This window comes from Felis catus, chromosome F1 (genome assembly GCF_018350175.1).
Source record: "Felis catus isolate Fca126 chromosome F1, F.catus_Fca126_mat1.0, whole genome shotgun sequence".
Classification (NCBI taxonomy): domain Eukaryota; kingdom Metazoa; phylum Chordata; class Mammalia; order Carnivora; family Felidae; genus Felis; species Felis catus.
In genome coordinates, this window is record NC_058384.1 from 18,296,226 (window position 1) to 18,311,870 (window position 15,645).

Here is a 15,645-nt window from a genome sequence, read left to right on the forward strand (position 1 = left end):
CTCCTTGAGATAGCCTGCCTCGAGGCAAGCATTATTACAGAGGCTGGAGACACGTTATTTACTTCCCCAGCCTGTCCATTCATTGGAAATCAATTGGAAAAAATAGCTGCTTGGGTTTGGCTGTTCATTTTTGTAAATTACTTATTTTGAGCATCTCATTTGCTTACTTGCACACTCGGCATATGGTGACTTTTGGTAACTTCAGAGTGAGGAACTTCGGAGAGAATAGGAGGATCTATGGAGTCCAGTGTAAAGTGAATTTGGGGCATTGTTCTTTTGAATCCCAAATGATTGAAGTAGGAAAAAAAAATACAGGAGGCTTGTGGCAAAACAAAAGAGAGAGAAGCAAGTGGTCCCTGAGAGGCTGGTGGGGGGTTATTAGACAGTAAGCAGATCTGTTCACAACACGTGTGCGAGTGTGTGCGAGTGTGTGTGTGTGTGTGTGTGTGTGTGTGTGTGTGTGTCTGAGGGAGAGAGAGACAGAGAGAGAATACACACCAAAAAGACTGCTCCAAGACAGTATTGATTGTTATTGATTGTGTAGGCTGCGGCTGCTGGAGGAGAAAGCCCGAGATGTTTACCGGGGAAACCGGAAGTCATGCCTGTCCCCAGTGCCTCAGTGAGGTGGAGAGGTTGTCAGGAGGAAGGAGGGGCAGGGAGGAGGTGGAGTGATACATCGAACTTATTAGCTTTGACATCATCATCGTCTTTAAATGAAACAAACAAGACGATAATTACAGGCAGAGGGAGAGGGAGAGAGGAGAGCAGGAGGCACCAGAGAGAACAGGTCCCCTGAAGTACATGCTCTTCTGCCTCTCTTTCCCATCTTCCCAGGGACCCACGAGACTCCCAGAAGGTGAAGTCAAGGGCTGTCAGACTCATCAGGTTATTAGGACACCAGACGGGCTTCCCCAAGGAGAACTTCACGGAGACTTACAACATACCAACAAGTTGGAAGGGGATTAGAAAACCTTCACCACTCCACACGCCCAAGCACCGGGCTGAGGGAAACACTGTGACCTGCACAGGCAGACTGGCAGCTGGATGGGCATCTGGCTGAGGAGGACATCTGGAGAGCGAAAGCTAAGTACCAGCTTGGAATTTTGTGCCCCCAGAATCCTTTTGCATTTTTAGAGAATAAGCATCAAATTCTGTGTCTCTGTATGCAAGTTCTTCTCGCGATTTGTTTGAAGGTTGCTCTATCTTAGGTTAAGGGCTACGAAAAGAACGTAACTCCTAGGGAAGGAAGAAGGAGAAAGCCATGAAAATTAGAAGACCAGCGTCCTTTGAATGACTTCAGGTAGCCAGGGGTATGTGTTGGTGAGGGAGTGTGTGTTTGAGAGGGACTTGGCTCACCTCCATCCGTGGGTCCCTCCTGTAGTATCAGCAAGGGGAGGGGCCGGTGAAGAAGGGACAGAAAAAGAAAGAAACCTGAGCCGTGTGGGAGGAGGTTCAGAGGAACCCGGAGAAATGAACTTCGTGCTGCACGGACTAAACTAGAGCCAGGAGAAGCAGGTCAGGGGAGAAGGGAGAGGGCAGCACAGCTCACGCAGCACAGCGCCCCGCGCAGGGAGCCGGAAGACGCACTCCCTGGGTGCTGCTGCTCCTGAAAGTTTGGTCCCTGAACGAAAACAGTTTCCCCGGTGACTGCGAAGCCACTGCTAGCCGTCTCCTCCTCTTCTCCCCCATCACTCCGGTGTGGTACCCAGAAGTTGACTTCTGGTTCTGTGTAAAGAGCTGGGGGAGGTATGATGGGCCCAAAGATCCTGAGAATAAGCCTGGTGATTCTGGCCGGGTGGGCGCTCGGCACTGCCGGCTCTGAGCCGGGCTGGACACGCAAGAGGTCCCTGGCTCAGAGGGGACGCCTGAACCAGGTGCTGTCGGAAGGAGAACGCTGTTGGCTGGGGGCCAGGCCGCCAAGACCCAGAGCCGCTCCCCAGCATCATCTTTTTGGGGTCTACCCCAGCAGGCCTGGGGACTACCTGAGGCCCTACCCCATGGGGGGGCAGGGAACCCGCCCCGCGGGACGCAGTGAGCCAGCTGCCACGGGGGCTGCGAGCCCAGCTGGAGGTGTGGGGCTGAGGGGTACAGCTGAGCAGCCAGCCGCCTCGTGGGACAGGGATGGTCCCGCTGGGCGGTCTGAGCTGCGGGGAGACGATGACACTTATCTTGGTGATGGAGGATCCAAGGAGTCTCTAGGTGAGGCTGGGACTCGTGAACGCTCGGCCACGGCTGCCACGGCTGCTACCACCTTCGTGGGCCCAAAGGAACCCAAACCAGAGACCCAAAGCAAGGGCCGGGCCAAGACCAGGCGTCGTCGCCAGGTGGTGAAGGGGCAGGTAGGGGCCGTGCAGGGAGAGCCCGGTGTCTCTCCCCAGCGTCTCTGGCCGCGGCCGAAGCATCCCCTTGTGCACGGGGTCAGAATGAGTCTGTCGGAGGACGGCATCCAGAAGGGTGGAGGGGACCCCTCCTGGGAAGCAGAGTCCCAGGGAGGACTGCCTGTCTTGTATTTCTCCGGGAGGCGGGGGCGGCTCCTGCTGCGTCCAGAAGTGCTGGCTGAGATTCCCCGGGAGGCGTTCACAGTGGAAGCCTGGGTGAGACCGGAGGGAGGACAGAACAACCCAGCCATCATTGCAGGTAACGGCCCACTCCTGGGCTCTCCGTGGTCTTTGGGGGACGGCTGGCTTCACGTTTGACGGGGTTAGGTGAAGCGGGCACAGAGAGGAAGGGGGCAGGGGCAGGAAAGCCGGGAAGAGGTGGCCAGGGCGAGAGGGGGAAGGGCTCTTATTCATCAGCACGGCCGGACTCCAGACATCATCCACGATAATGACTCTAACCACAAGAGCATTGTCCCAATGAGTATTGATCTCCTGTGGTTCTGTACATGGATGGCGCTTGCACTTAGCAGACCTTCGGCTCACTCCCTACCCCTCCTTAAAGGGGAAGGTCTCTGGGTCTTTGTCAATGGGGAAGAGGTATCGCCCTCTATTTCCCGTAGCCTGGGCACCTTTGATGCTGCACGTGAGGATGTGAGGACAAGGACCCGTTCAGTGAGCCAGGCCCGGGGTAGGGGTAGGGGGTGCCGGGCCGTGGGAGGGGCAGGGCTGGGCTGCGGGAGGACAAGGTTGCCAGGTGCACAGCCATAAATCCTGGCAGTTCCCCATTGCTTGGAGCAGCCCTGGAACTTTGCAGAAAACCACTATCTGGCCCAGGTCCTGGCATCCCTGTTGCCTGTCCTAACGGTCACGTATCCAGCCTGAGAACAGCGGGGTCTGCTGGAAAAGGTGGGCGCTCCCACGCCAGGCCGCTGGTGTTGTTTGAGGACGTAAAAAGGAACCGTGTAGAACTCTATGGTTTTGGTCAGAGGTAACATCTCAGAACTCTACCCGTGTGTATCTTGCACTATACCCAGATCTTGGCTTTCACGGAAAGTCACCCAGAAGGACAAAGAAAAGGATGGCATTAGGAACAACTATCCTGTGGCCTTCCTGAGGTTTCCAGCAAGTGGTGGGAGTTAGACCTGTAGGTCACCATGTACGGTCTCATTATCTCTTTGGGTGCCCCCCATGATAGAGCCTCACACCAGGCTGGGCACATAGTGGATCCATTGTAATCTCATTAGTTTGTATCATCTACGATGCCCTTTGATGTTTGCCAGTCCTGTTTGCATCGATGGGGAAACCAAACCACGGGAGGTGTGCCAGACGCAGAGCGGGAGCGGAACCCCTGAGCTCCTGAGGTGCTTGACAGCTCCCCAAATTAAAAACTTCTCAGGTTGCCGGATGCCTACAAATAAGTTTCAGCCTGGAGAAAGAAACCTGGAGGGAGGGAACCTCTTTCAGTGGGGGTGTTGCTGGAACATCCCTTCTGGACACGCTGTCTCCCCCTCTTTGGCTGCAATTTCTCCTTTGGAAGCTGGGATTCCCAGACACTGAGCACTCTAGAGTCTTGTGGTTTTGCTTTATTTTAGTTTTGGGTGGGAGAGGGGGCGAGAGGAGGGAAGAGAGAAGGGGCTGGGCTGTGAGATAGGTGGTGGCAGAGAGAGAGAAGGAAATCCTTATTCTGGGGCCAAATGGAAGAAATAATGAGATGATTATCTGATCAGAGTTGGCAGCTTCACACCTTTTCCCAGATGACATCTTCTTGCTGCCTCATCTCGCTTCCTAGTGCCCATCTGCCAGGGAAACTGTGCTTGCAGTCTAGACCGAGACCCACGACTCCGCTTCCCCCGCCTCCTGCAGTAGCCACAGAGGGACCTGGGATCAGCTCCCTGGCTGTGAAGAATTAGAGAAGGCTCCAACAGGAATATATGAGCGAGGCTCTCAGAGACTGTTGCTTTCAGTTATTAAAACCCAGAACTGAGGGAACAGATTCAGGCCTGTGGGTGCCTGCCCTCTGTCCTATCCCTTCCGTGTCCTGTCTCGTGCTCTGCAGAGAGTGGCATCCTGAGCTGATTCCAGTTCCGGCGCTCCGTGGGGCACGTCCCCACCAGCCCCCAGTGCATCTCCCTCCCTCGCCCACCTGTCCACCACCAGCCACCCTCCCTCCTCAAATGCCACGGCACACACACTCCGATCCTTCTCCGAAGTGCCCCTCTGAACTCCCTCACGTCCCCAAGCATGTAAAATTAGGCAGGAAATCTTTTGCAGACAGTGTAGCCTCTGGGGCTTCTCCCTCTTGAAATCAAAGTGGACCCCTGTGGTGTACTGGTATTTCCCCTTTAGGTCCACACCAGGAAGGTTGTGAGGGCAGGGACTACCCAGGTCTAGCTCCTCTCCACCTTCTGCCCTCTATCTTTCTTCAGAGTTGTGCACATCAGAACATCTTCAGGAAAGATTTAGGGTAAAAGTCTGGGAAAGATGGGGGCTGGGAACGACGCCTTCCTTCTTTAGGATTTTAGCGGCCGGGCTCCCGAGGGCATAGGCGTCTTTGTCTACTCACTGTGCTTAGCTCCTGTGGGCCCTGGCTGAGAGACACGAGGTGCCCAAAGGAAGGCCTCCTTGGGGATAAAGGTCTCTGATTGGTTCTAACTTGCTTACTCCTATCAACAGACCAGGCCATCTCCCCTCTCTTACCCAGCCACTGGCCCTGTGGCAGGTCACTGCCTGTACCTGGGCCGGTGGGCCTTCACCTGTGCAGAATAACAATTAGATCGTGTGCCTGGGAGCTAAACGTAATTCAGCCTTTGAAGTTCTGCTGCACCACTGAGGATAATCTGAGGTGCTAGAAGACTTGACTCCCATGCTCTTTCCCAATGGCTCTCAAAGCTCAGCCTCTACCCTCTACCGACTTAGCTCCCAGTTCTCAGTCTCCCAAACTTGGGGCATTTTCCGTTCAGCAGAGACATCAAGCCATTCAGCCACACTGGCCATGGTGAAGGACCCCCCCCCCCCCCCCCCCCCCCCCGCCCCGGCCCCCGCCCCGCCCAAGAGATGTGGGACCTCAGGGAGTACTTCGCACGCAGGGCACTAGGTGGCAGTGTTGCTTCACGCACAGGAGAGGAGGCGGCTCCAGGGAAGCCACGTAGTGGGGAATGTGTCTGGTTTCTTGGGTTGGTGCCCCTGCCCTGGCCTCTGGGTTGTCTTGTTTCATTCCCTCCCAGGGTGTTGTTGGTAGGCCTCCCTTAGGGTCGGCTTCATGCAAGTATTTTTTTGCAGGACCTGTGTAATAGGGCTAAGGTGGCATTTTGGGGGTTATGACCACCCTGCACTTGTAGCAACTAGTAAAGAAAACAAAATCAACTGGAGTTACCTCCCCCTCCACCCCAAACTCCCACGTTCTTCCAAAATAGGAAGTTGAACTCCAGAATGGATTGCCGGAATCCTTTTATTTACGGCCAAGGGCAATGCAGGCCTCAGCCTTTCGGTGCTGAGCTTCTCTCTGGCCCCTAAAGGGGGCGTGATGGTGCCGACTCCCTACCCCCCACCCCAGAGGTAGGCACCCCCAAAGTTGCCTGTTGCCTGTGCTCTGAAGCAGGGCAATGGAGACCTAGGAAACGGGCGTGTGCAGCTGCTCCAGCGTAGAGGCCTCCCTAAAAGTCACTTCTCAAGGGCCTGGCAATTTAGGGACGTGGGGCCAAGGAGGAGCAGCCTGAGGTCAGGAGCCCATTTGGTTGGACTTTTGGAACTCAGCAGTGGACAGACGCCAAATTCTGTCCCGTCCTGAGGAAATCCTTAAGCTCCAGCACCCACCCCTGAAACCATCCTGTTCCTTTCCCTCCTTCTCAACTTCCTTTCCCCTCCTTCAACCCCAGCGTACACAGAAGAGAGACTTTTAATAGGTTCCTCCTCACCCATAATTGATTTCAAATGTTCCCTGCAGTCGCCCAGCTGAGTAACCACCTGTAGCTCCAAGTTGCAGGAGACTGAGTCAGTAAGTCCATGGCAGGATTAGAGCCTGGGCCCACGTTTCTTCATTCAACAAATATTTACTGAGCACCTTGCCATGCAAAGCCCGGCAGGGCACTGTAGGGAATACAAAGATGTCTAAGAAACTGTCCCTGACTTGAAGACGTATCTTCTTCCTCTGAGGATCCAAGTTTCAGAGCATATCCCAGTACAGAACTGGGGAGTCAGACCGGCCTGGCCTCAGATCCCACTTCTGACACTTACCAGAGCTCTGTTCTCGCAATCCGTTGAACTGATTGGAGCCTTGGTTTCCTCACATTGAGAAATGAGATAATGTCTTGCGTTGTTTACATAAGTCATATATGTAAAGTGCCCAACACGGGGCTTGGCCCATGGTACTTATGACATAGTATTAATAGCGGGAGAGAGTCATCACTAAGCGCAGTGGGCATGAACCTGCTCATCTTTGGTTCTACCCACTAACCTGTAATTTTTCCTTAGGTGGGATGTTAACTTTCACTTCTTAGGAATTTAGTGAGCTAATCTGTGAGCCAGGAATGATGGTAAATAGGAATTTTCACAAGATGGTTTCAAGATGATTGAGAACACTAGAATCAGATGCTTAAAAGAACTCTGTTTTTTAAAATCATGTGTTCTTTTTAGCTTGGGCAGTACTGTTTTGAATGAACTGGACAGTGGCACTGAAGCTTCTTTGGCATCCCAAACCTTTTTGAGAATCTAATGAAAGCTGTCCTTACTCCTCAGAAAAATGTACATGTTCACATAGTTGACACAACTTTCAGCCCTTTTTGGGTTTTCTTGAGGGCTAGTGTCTAACTGGCCTTGTTTAGGCACCTTGATGACTCTGTGTTTTGTTTTGAATGACATCTAAGAAATGCGGTTTCACGGGATGCTAAGATACCCCCTTCTCCCAAGAAGGGAGCTGCGTCCTCAGGGTAAGAAGTTTCATTGTGCAGAGCACGGAGCTTCACAGAAGACAGGTTCCCATAGGCAGAAGTGTCAGTGTAGACGTGAAGAGAATTTAAAAGGGCCATATGTGCTCTGTCCCCCTTTATCCAGTCTTAATGACAGGGGAAGAGCTACATACATACCTTTCTCAGAGCTCCTCTGAGAATGAGGAGTCTGTGACCATCTCCCTCAGCTGCCTCTTCGTATGTGACAATAGCGGTCAAGGTCGGAGTGTTTGCCCTCATGGGACCCTAAGGAGTTACCCATTTCCTTCCACATTATAGCCCTGCTCCCTGGACCGGGACCCAGATGTACAGCAAAGTTATAGCACCCCTACGCTTTGCATGGAAGAGCCATGGACGCGCATGCCGACGACAGTCCCTGGGGGTGGGTTTCCCCGCCTTGGCGAGGACGAGATACCTGAGCGTGCTTGTGTGGACGAGGCATGTGCCCTGATGGTTGTAAGTTAGCATCTGCCCATGGGGACTTTGTATCTTGTGCCTGTATGCCCCTCCAGAAAGGAGGCGACATCTAGTGTGAGAAGTGAAACGGGCTGTTACTCCGTCCCTCCTTTCACCGCTGCCTGCTGAGCCCCCTGGCCATGCAGCCTTCCCGATTCCCTGTGTGAGGGTGATCTCTGCTTCCCCACTTCCATAGCCCTTCGGGTGTGGTTTCCTGGGGGCACACATTGCTTCCTGCCTCGTTAGCTCTGGCACATGTCTCGTTTCTATCTGCCGAAATTTCCTCAGGAGCCAAATTCATGTCTGATTCACTTTTGCCATCCCCAGATATCCAGCACGGTGTTAGGCTGTCACTTACGTTTGCAGGACACGTAAGGTAGACATTCGATTCCTGGACACCCATTAGGGATGAGAAAAATGGTGAGAGGAACTTCCTGAAACCAGTGGCTCTTTGGAGAACGGGGCCGTGGCTCTCAAATTTCGCTTTTGCTGACTATAGAGGTGCGTCAAGAGCTTGGGAGAGGAGCTGCCGGGTGCGGGGCCCCCTCCCACCTTCATGGGAGCAGCCCCTTTCTTCGGGCAGGGTTCCTCAGCCCGAACAGTAGCCTTCCACCAAACCTCCCTTCCCTCTTTCCTTCCTTCCGGGTCAGACTGGCAGCATGGACTGATGGCTCCCCCAGCCTTTTCAGGCTCCCATCCTATTCTCTCTCGTAGTTGTCGCCCCTAATTAATTCATCGGACATCGATCCCATGTTCGCACCTGCTTTTTGCCCTGACGCAGCTAACTAACACAAATGCAGATTCTGATTCAGTAGGTCTGGGCAGCCTGAGATGCTGCATTTCTAACAGACTCCTAGGTGATCCTGCTGGTGTGGGGACCGTATTTAAGTAGCAAGACTCTAGACTTGTGAGTCTAGAGCAACGGTCAGCAAGCTTTTTCTGTAAAGGAACAGTAGTAAATGGCTTAGGTTTTGCAGGCCATACTCTGTTGCGGCTATTCTGTCATTAGAGTATGTGAGTGGCCTCGGACGATTTGTAGATGAACGAATGTGCCTGTGTTTCAGTGAAACTTTATTTACAAGAACAGGTGGCCCGCCAGAGTTTGCTGCCCTGTGGTATTAAGGGCACTTCCTGTATGCCGTCTGTCTCCCACAGCCCTCTGTTGCTTTGCTTCCTAGCTCTGTGCTGTCCAGAATAATACCAACCGAGGGGCTATGGCAGGATCCACACCTTCTTTTCAAGTAAAAACAAAACTTCCCGGAGATTTCCTTCCCACAGGCAACAAGTCCTGCGAATTTCTTGGTCTGAGCATTCCAGGTGGAGTTTATAGTGACTTATTTTCTATTTAAAAAAATAGCATCGAAATATAACTTCTATACCGTCACGTTTAAGCTCTACAATTAATGGTTTTTCTTTTTTAAGAATTGGGAGACTTTTATCAATCTAAGTTTAGAAGGTTTCATTCTACCCCGAAGAGACTCTGTCGCCCTTCACAGTCACTCCCCATCTCCCTCCTCACCTTCCCTTATCCACCACCACCAGAGACACTGCTAATCTCTTTTCTGCCTCGACAGATTTGCCTATTCTGGGCGTTTGGTATCTGAACCTGGCTTCTTTCACTGGAGGCTGATCATGTTTAACATGTGCCAGAGTTTCATTCCTTCTCATTTGCTGAGTAATAGTCCGTAGATCTGTCACCCTGTGTTCATCCATTCTTCGGTTGATGGACACTGTGGTGGCCTCCACTTCTCGGCCACTGTGAACACAGCTGCTATGAACGTTGTGCACAGGTGGACTTCCGTTTTTATTTCTTTCGGGTGTATCACTCTGTGTTTAACATTTTGAGGCACTGCCAGACCACTTTCCAAAGTGGCTGCACCATTTTGCAATCCCCAGCCATGCGTGAGGGTTCGGTTTTACATTTCTGACCCTGGAAGTGAAAAGGGTTCCTGCGACTTCACTGATGATTAGGGCCGTTGCTTACATCTGATGGCACCTGGTGGTCCTTGAGAACTGTGCTGTTGTCTTGTGTGGTGGGTAGAGACACCTGGATTCTGGTGCTGAGGTCTCTGCAGTCACAGGGAACCCTTACTGGTGGAGGCGGATGCTGTCATCAGGCTCCCTCCTCCAGCTTCTCAAGGGGACCCTCAAGTGGCCCTTTCTTCCCTGAACCCAGCTCTGCATGGAAGGAGCTCTCCTTTGGCCTGAATTGCGTTGCTTTCTAGTACTTTCCACACACACACACACACACACACACACACACACGAGCCCTAAATTACATGCACATGGGGAACATTCAGGCCCCCAGCAGGCATAGTACATCAGACTGTGATGGGGCAGCACCTTCAGAAAGAAACGGAGAAGAGAAACAGAGGAGGAGGAAAAATAAAGCCTGTATGGCTCCCTCACAGTGCCCTGAACTTTCTCTTGGGTTCCAGCTTTGGGTCCGTTGCTGTCACCCTGTGAGCCATTCTGTTCAGGGCCTAGTGTCTGACTCACAAGGGGCAGATTTGGGGCTTAGGGGCCGCCCAGGTACCTGTTGGGGGAAGGAGAGTCACTTCCCGGTGGTAGCACAGAGGAGTTTCCTCTGAGTACGACCATGTGACCATCCTCCTTGTCACACTCCAGCGTCAGTGCCTGACCCCTGTTATTATCAGTTATTATTAGGGCCTTTCCTGTCCTCACCCGCAGCCTTAAGTTAGTGCCTCTTAGCCCTTCTACGATCTCAGGGAGGCAAGATCCTGAGGACGGGCTTTGAGTGACCTGCGCGGTGCCATTAGCCGCTCTCTCCCCGTCCTCTGTTAGCCGTGTGTCCTCTCCCAGTTCTCAAGGATGACCCGGGACCCATGGGGACTCTTGGCATTGCCCTTGGCTGGAGCACAGGTTGTCAAGTTGGAAATGCTCAGGAGTGTCAGGGCTGGGAACCAGGAATCCCCTTTGGCAGCCCAAATAAACTCATCCGCTGTTTGTCACCTGCAACACTTTGTCCTTCCTCTCTGCCCTATGCTTCACGCTCTTCTTTATTGTTCCTCTGTGGCTGCCCCTCAGAGTCATTCAGAAATGTGTGCTCTTGGCTCCTTCTTGTTCCCATCCTAGCCTGCTCCTCAGGGAGGCCAAATAAAGAGGAGAGGGAGGCTGCACCTTAGTTTGGATTCTGAACGTCCGTTAGCTTCAGTTCCTGGTGCCATAAACAGATACATAAACTCCATGCTTCTGCTCTCCAGTGCATGGAATCTGGTTAGCCTCAGGGCTCGTTGCATCATACACACCGTGACCCTGGCACCTTCCAGAAAGCATATCTTAGGCTAAGTTTGTGTCCGAGAAGTAACAACATCCTCTCTTTCCCATGTTCACTGCCTACTTGAAAACAATCCTGTTCTTTGAATTTATTTATTTATTCAGGGATTTTTAAAAACTTTTTTTTTAATGAAATTTATTGTCAAATTGGTTTCCATACAACACCCAGTGCTCATCCCAACAGGCGCCCTCCTCAATACCCATCTCCCACTCCCCATCAACCCTCGTTTGTTCTCAGTTTTTAAGAGTCTCTTATGCTTTGGCTCCCTAACATTTTTTTTTCTCCTTCCCCTCCCCCATGGTCTTCTAATAAGTTTCTCAGGATCCACATAAGAGTGAAACCATATGGTATCTGTATTTCTCTGTATGACTTATTTCACTTAGTGTAACACTCTCCAGTTCCATCCACGTTGCTACAAAGGGCCGTATTTCATTCTTTCTCATTGCCACATAGTACTCCATTGTGTATATAAACCACAATTTCTTTATCCATTCGTCAGTTGATGGACATTTAAGCTCTTTCCATAATTTAGCTATTGTTGAGAGTGCTGCTGTACACACTGGGGTACAAGTGCCCCTATGCATCAGTACTCCTGTATCCCTTGGGTAAATTCCTAGCAGTGCTACTGCTGGGTCATAGGATAGGTCTATTTTTAATTTTTTGAGGAACCTCCACACTGTTTTCCAGAGTGGCTGCACCAGTTTGCATTCCCACCAACAGTGCAAGAGGGTTCCCGTTTCTCCACGTCCTCTCCAGCATCTATAGTCTCCTGTTTTGTTCATTTTAGCCACTCTGACTGGCGTGAGGTGATATCTGAGTGTGGTTTTGATTTGTATTTCCCTGATGAGGAGCGACGTTGAGCATCTTTTCATGTGCCTGTTGGCCATCCGGATGTCTTCTTTAGAGAAGTGTCTATTCATGTTTTCTGCCCATTTCTTCACTGGGTTATTTGTTTTTCGGGTGTGGAGTTTGGTGAGCTCTTTATAGATTTTGATACTAGCCCTTTGTCCGATATGTCATTTGCAAATATCTTTTCCCATTCCATTGGTTGCCTTTTAGTTTTGTTGATTGTTTCCTTTGCTGTGCAGAAGCTTCATGAGGTCCCAATAGTTCATTTTTGCTTTTAATTCCCTTGCCTTTGGGGATGTGTCAAGTAAGAAATTGCTGCGGCTGAGGTCAGAGAGGTCTTTTCCTGCTTTTTCCTCTAGGGTTTTGATGGTTTCCTGTCTCACATTCAGGTCCTTTATCCATTTTGAGTTTGTTTTTGTGAATGGTGTAAGATCCTTCTGCATATTGCTGGCCAGTTCTCCCAGCACCATTTGTTAAAGAGACTGTCTTTTTTCCATCGGATGTTCTTTCCTGCTTTGTCAAAGATTAGTTGGCCATACGTTTGTGGGTCTAGTTGTGGGGTTTCTATTCTATTCCATTGGTCTATGTGTCTGTTTTTGTGCCAATACCATGCTGTCTTGATGATTACAGCTTTGTAGTAGAGGCTAAAGTCTGGGATTGTGATGCCTCCCTCTTTGGTCTTCTTCTTCAAAATTACTTTGGCTGTTCGGGGCCTTTTGTGGTTCCATGTGAATTTTAGGATTGCTTGTTCTAGCTTCGAGAAGAATGCTGGTGCAATTTTGATTGGGATTGCATTGAATGTGTAGATAGCTTTGGGTAGTATTGACATTTTAACAATATTTATTCTTCCAATCCATGAGCATGGAATGTTTTCCAAGTTAGTTGGTATATAGTATAATAATGACTACAGGAATGGAATTGAGTGATTCATCAGTTATACCTAACACCCAGCTCTCATCCCAGCAAGTGCCCTCTTTAATGCCCATCGCCCATTTAGTCCATCCCCCCACCCAACAACCCCTCCACCAGCCCTCTGTTTGTTCTCTGTATTTAAGAGTCTCTCCTGCTTTGTCTGCTTCTCTGTTTTTATCTTATTTTTGCTCCTCCTATCCTGTGTTCATCTGTTTGAATTTTTTTAAAAAAGAGAACATCCAGGAAATAAATCCAGCGGCCAAACGAAAACATCCCAGTTGTCTTTATGAGGCAGCAATGAGTGGTGATGTAACACGGTTCTGCCCGAATATACAGTATGGTCACGGGACCCCCGAGTCTCAGAACATTTGAACTTGACATGGCAACCAGTTGGGATACCAAGACTAGTCATTTAGCTCATTTCTGGATTAGAAGTCCAGTTACTAATCAGAGGGGAAGTCACAGAGTTCAAAAGTTAATCAATCCCTTTGTGAGTCATCAGTCGGGCAGTGACTCACCATTTGTTCATTTTCGTACAGATCATTGCTGTATATTTTAGGAAGGTTAGGGAGGAACGGAGGTAGCTGGGTTCTGTTTGCTTCTTCCTCCACTCATATATTCACTCATCCAGTATATTGAGCTTCCGTCAGGCGAAGTTTCAGGCGTTGGACCGTGTGCTGGAGAAGCAAAGATGGGGAAGCCAGGGACTGCCTGGAAGGCGCTCTGTGCCCGGCACGCGGACCTGTAACTAATGATCACAGCCCAGCCGCTGGCCGGGGCCGGTTTACCCCGAGGAGCCTGAGGGTTCCCTACGGCTAGGGAAGGAGAGCTGGTGACCAGAGAGGCAGAGGAGGCCTGGGAGGCAGCAGAATTGGGGAAAGGGAAAAGGATGGGTTCCCAACATGTCAGATGGTGCAGGGGTGGCCAACTGGCAGGCCTGACGTGGGCTCGCTTAGATCCAGCAGTTAGAACATCACTGGCGGCTGGGGCGCCTGGGTGGCTCAGCCAGTTCAGTGTCTGACTCGTGGTTTCAGCTCAGGTCATGGTCTCACAGTTTGTGGGTTTGAGCCCTGGATCCTCTGTCTCCTTCCCTCTCTCTCTCTGCCCCTCTCCCGCTCATGTGCGCATGCGTGCTCTCTCTCTCTCAAGAAATAAAAGAACCATTAAAAAAATTCTTGAAAAGAATATCACTGGTGGCTTGAGAGAGAGAGAGTTTCCACTCCAGAGTTGGGGTCCTTGGAGGGGACGTCCCATTACAGTGAGTGGAAATGTGAATGAATGGCTGGAGGGTGAAGACAGAGAGCAGAGTCTTTTTTTGAAAAATTTTTAAATGTGTTTATTTGTTTTTGAGAGAGAGAGAGACAGAGCATAAGCAGGGGAGGGGCAGAGGGAGAGGCAGACACAGAATCTGAAATAGGCTCCAGGCTCTGAGCTGTCAACACAGAGCCCAACGCGGGGCTAGAACTCATGAACCACGAGATCGTGACCTGAGCCGAAGTTGGATGCTTAACTGACTGAGCCCCCAGGTGCCCTGAGAGCAGAGTCTTGTGCACTCTCTACAGAAACCCGGCTGTGAGGGAAGGGGGTGAATGTCAGAAGCAGACACAGGTTCAGAGAGATTTCATTTCAAGGTAAGAGAGATCCAAGTCTCCAGGTCTTATTATAAAGCACTAGTAATCTAAAGGAGGACACAGCGGGGGCACCTGGGTGGCTCAGCCAGTTAGGCATCTGACTTCAGCTTAGGTCATGATCTCACAGTCTGTGAGATTAAGCCCCATGTCTGGATCTGCACTGACAGTGTGGAGCCTACCTGGGATTCTCCCTCTCTCCCTCTCTCTCTGCCCCTCCCCCACTTGCTCACTGGCTCGCTCTCTCTCTCTCTCTCTCTCTCAAAATAGATGAACTTAAAAAGGAAAAACCCTAGTAATCTAAAGTAGGACACAACATAAATGCAGGGGAAAATAGCGGAAGGTGAAGTAACAAATATAAAGTGTGCACACACAGGCCCCAGTCATGCCAAGACCTTACTGAAGAAGTTTTTATTTGACAATAACTCATGTAGTACTTTGTGCCAGGCCTGACTGTGGTCACCACACAAGCCTGAACACATGCGCTCCTCAGAACAAGTCGAGGAAGTGGCTGGAGGAGCCGGAGCACAGAGCAGAATAGGATAGGACGCTGCCCAGGATCACACAGCCTATTCATGCAGCCCCAGGATCGGAACCTGAGCGCTCGGTTCCTAGACGACACGCTTTTGCCCACTGGGCCAAACAGTCTCTAACTTCTATGGCAGGAGCAGGAAGGAGTGGAGGGCCCAGCCTATCCCAACTGAACCCTTCCCTGTTTTGTCGTTTTGTTTTTTGTTTTTGCTCTCAGCAAAGGGCTCCATCCACACAGGCCAGCGCTTGGGAGTTCCTGTCCCACATGGAGACCCTCGCCCCTACCGCCCACAATATATATCCCGTATAATACCAGGAGCCAGTCACCAAATCATGGCTACTTTACCTAGACAGTATCTTTCGGACCTGTGCGGCCCCTACCTTCCTTTTGGCCACATTAATTGCGGACGTCTCTCACCTGACGGATCGATTCATCCCTCGGCTAATTGCACCAAAGGGAGTTTTCTCAAATACAAAGCAGCTCAAGTCACTTTCCTGCCCCGACCCTTGGGTGACCACACTGTGTGCTCAGGGTCAAGTTTTGCTGCCTTCATTTGCCACGAGGGACCCTACTTATGCCCTCAGACTCGTCACTGCCCTCCAGGGTTGACACACACTCACAAACCCATTCCCATACACACGCACGCACA

General features: G+C 51.0%; 1 protein-coding gene across 9 annotated transcripts in view; it reads left to right on the forward strand.

Moving 5' to 3' along the window:
* PAPPA2 (pappalysin 2) overlaps nucleotides 1-15,645 on the forward strand; it is a 527,743-nt gene that overhangs the window by 255,372 nt on the left and 256,726 nt on the right. For all 9 annotated transcript variants that reach the window (XM_045048405.1, XM_045048402.1, XM_045048410.1 and 6 more), the window contains one exon: nucleotides 835-2,637. In XM_045048405.1, coding sequence (XP_044904340.1) covers nucleotides 1,749-2,637 — 889 coding nt within the window. In that variant the 5' untranslated portion in view covers nucleotides 835-1,748. The remainder of the gene's footprint in view (nucleotides 1-834; nucleotides 2,638-15,645) is intronic.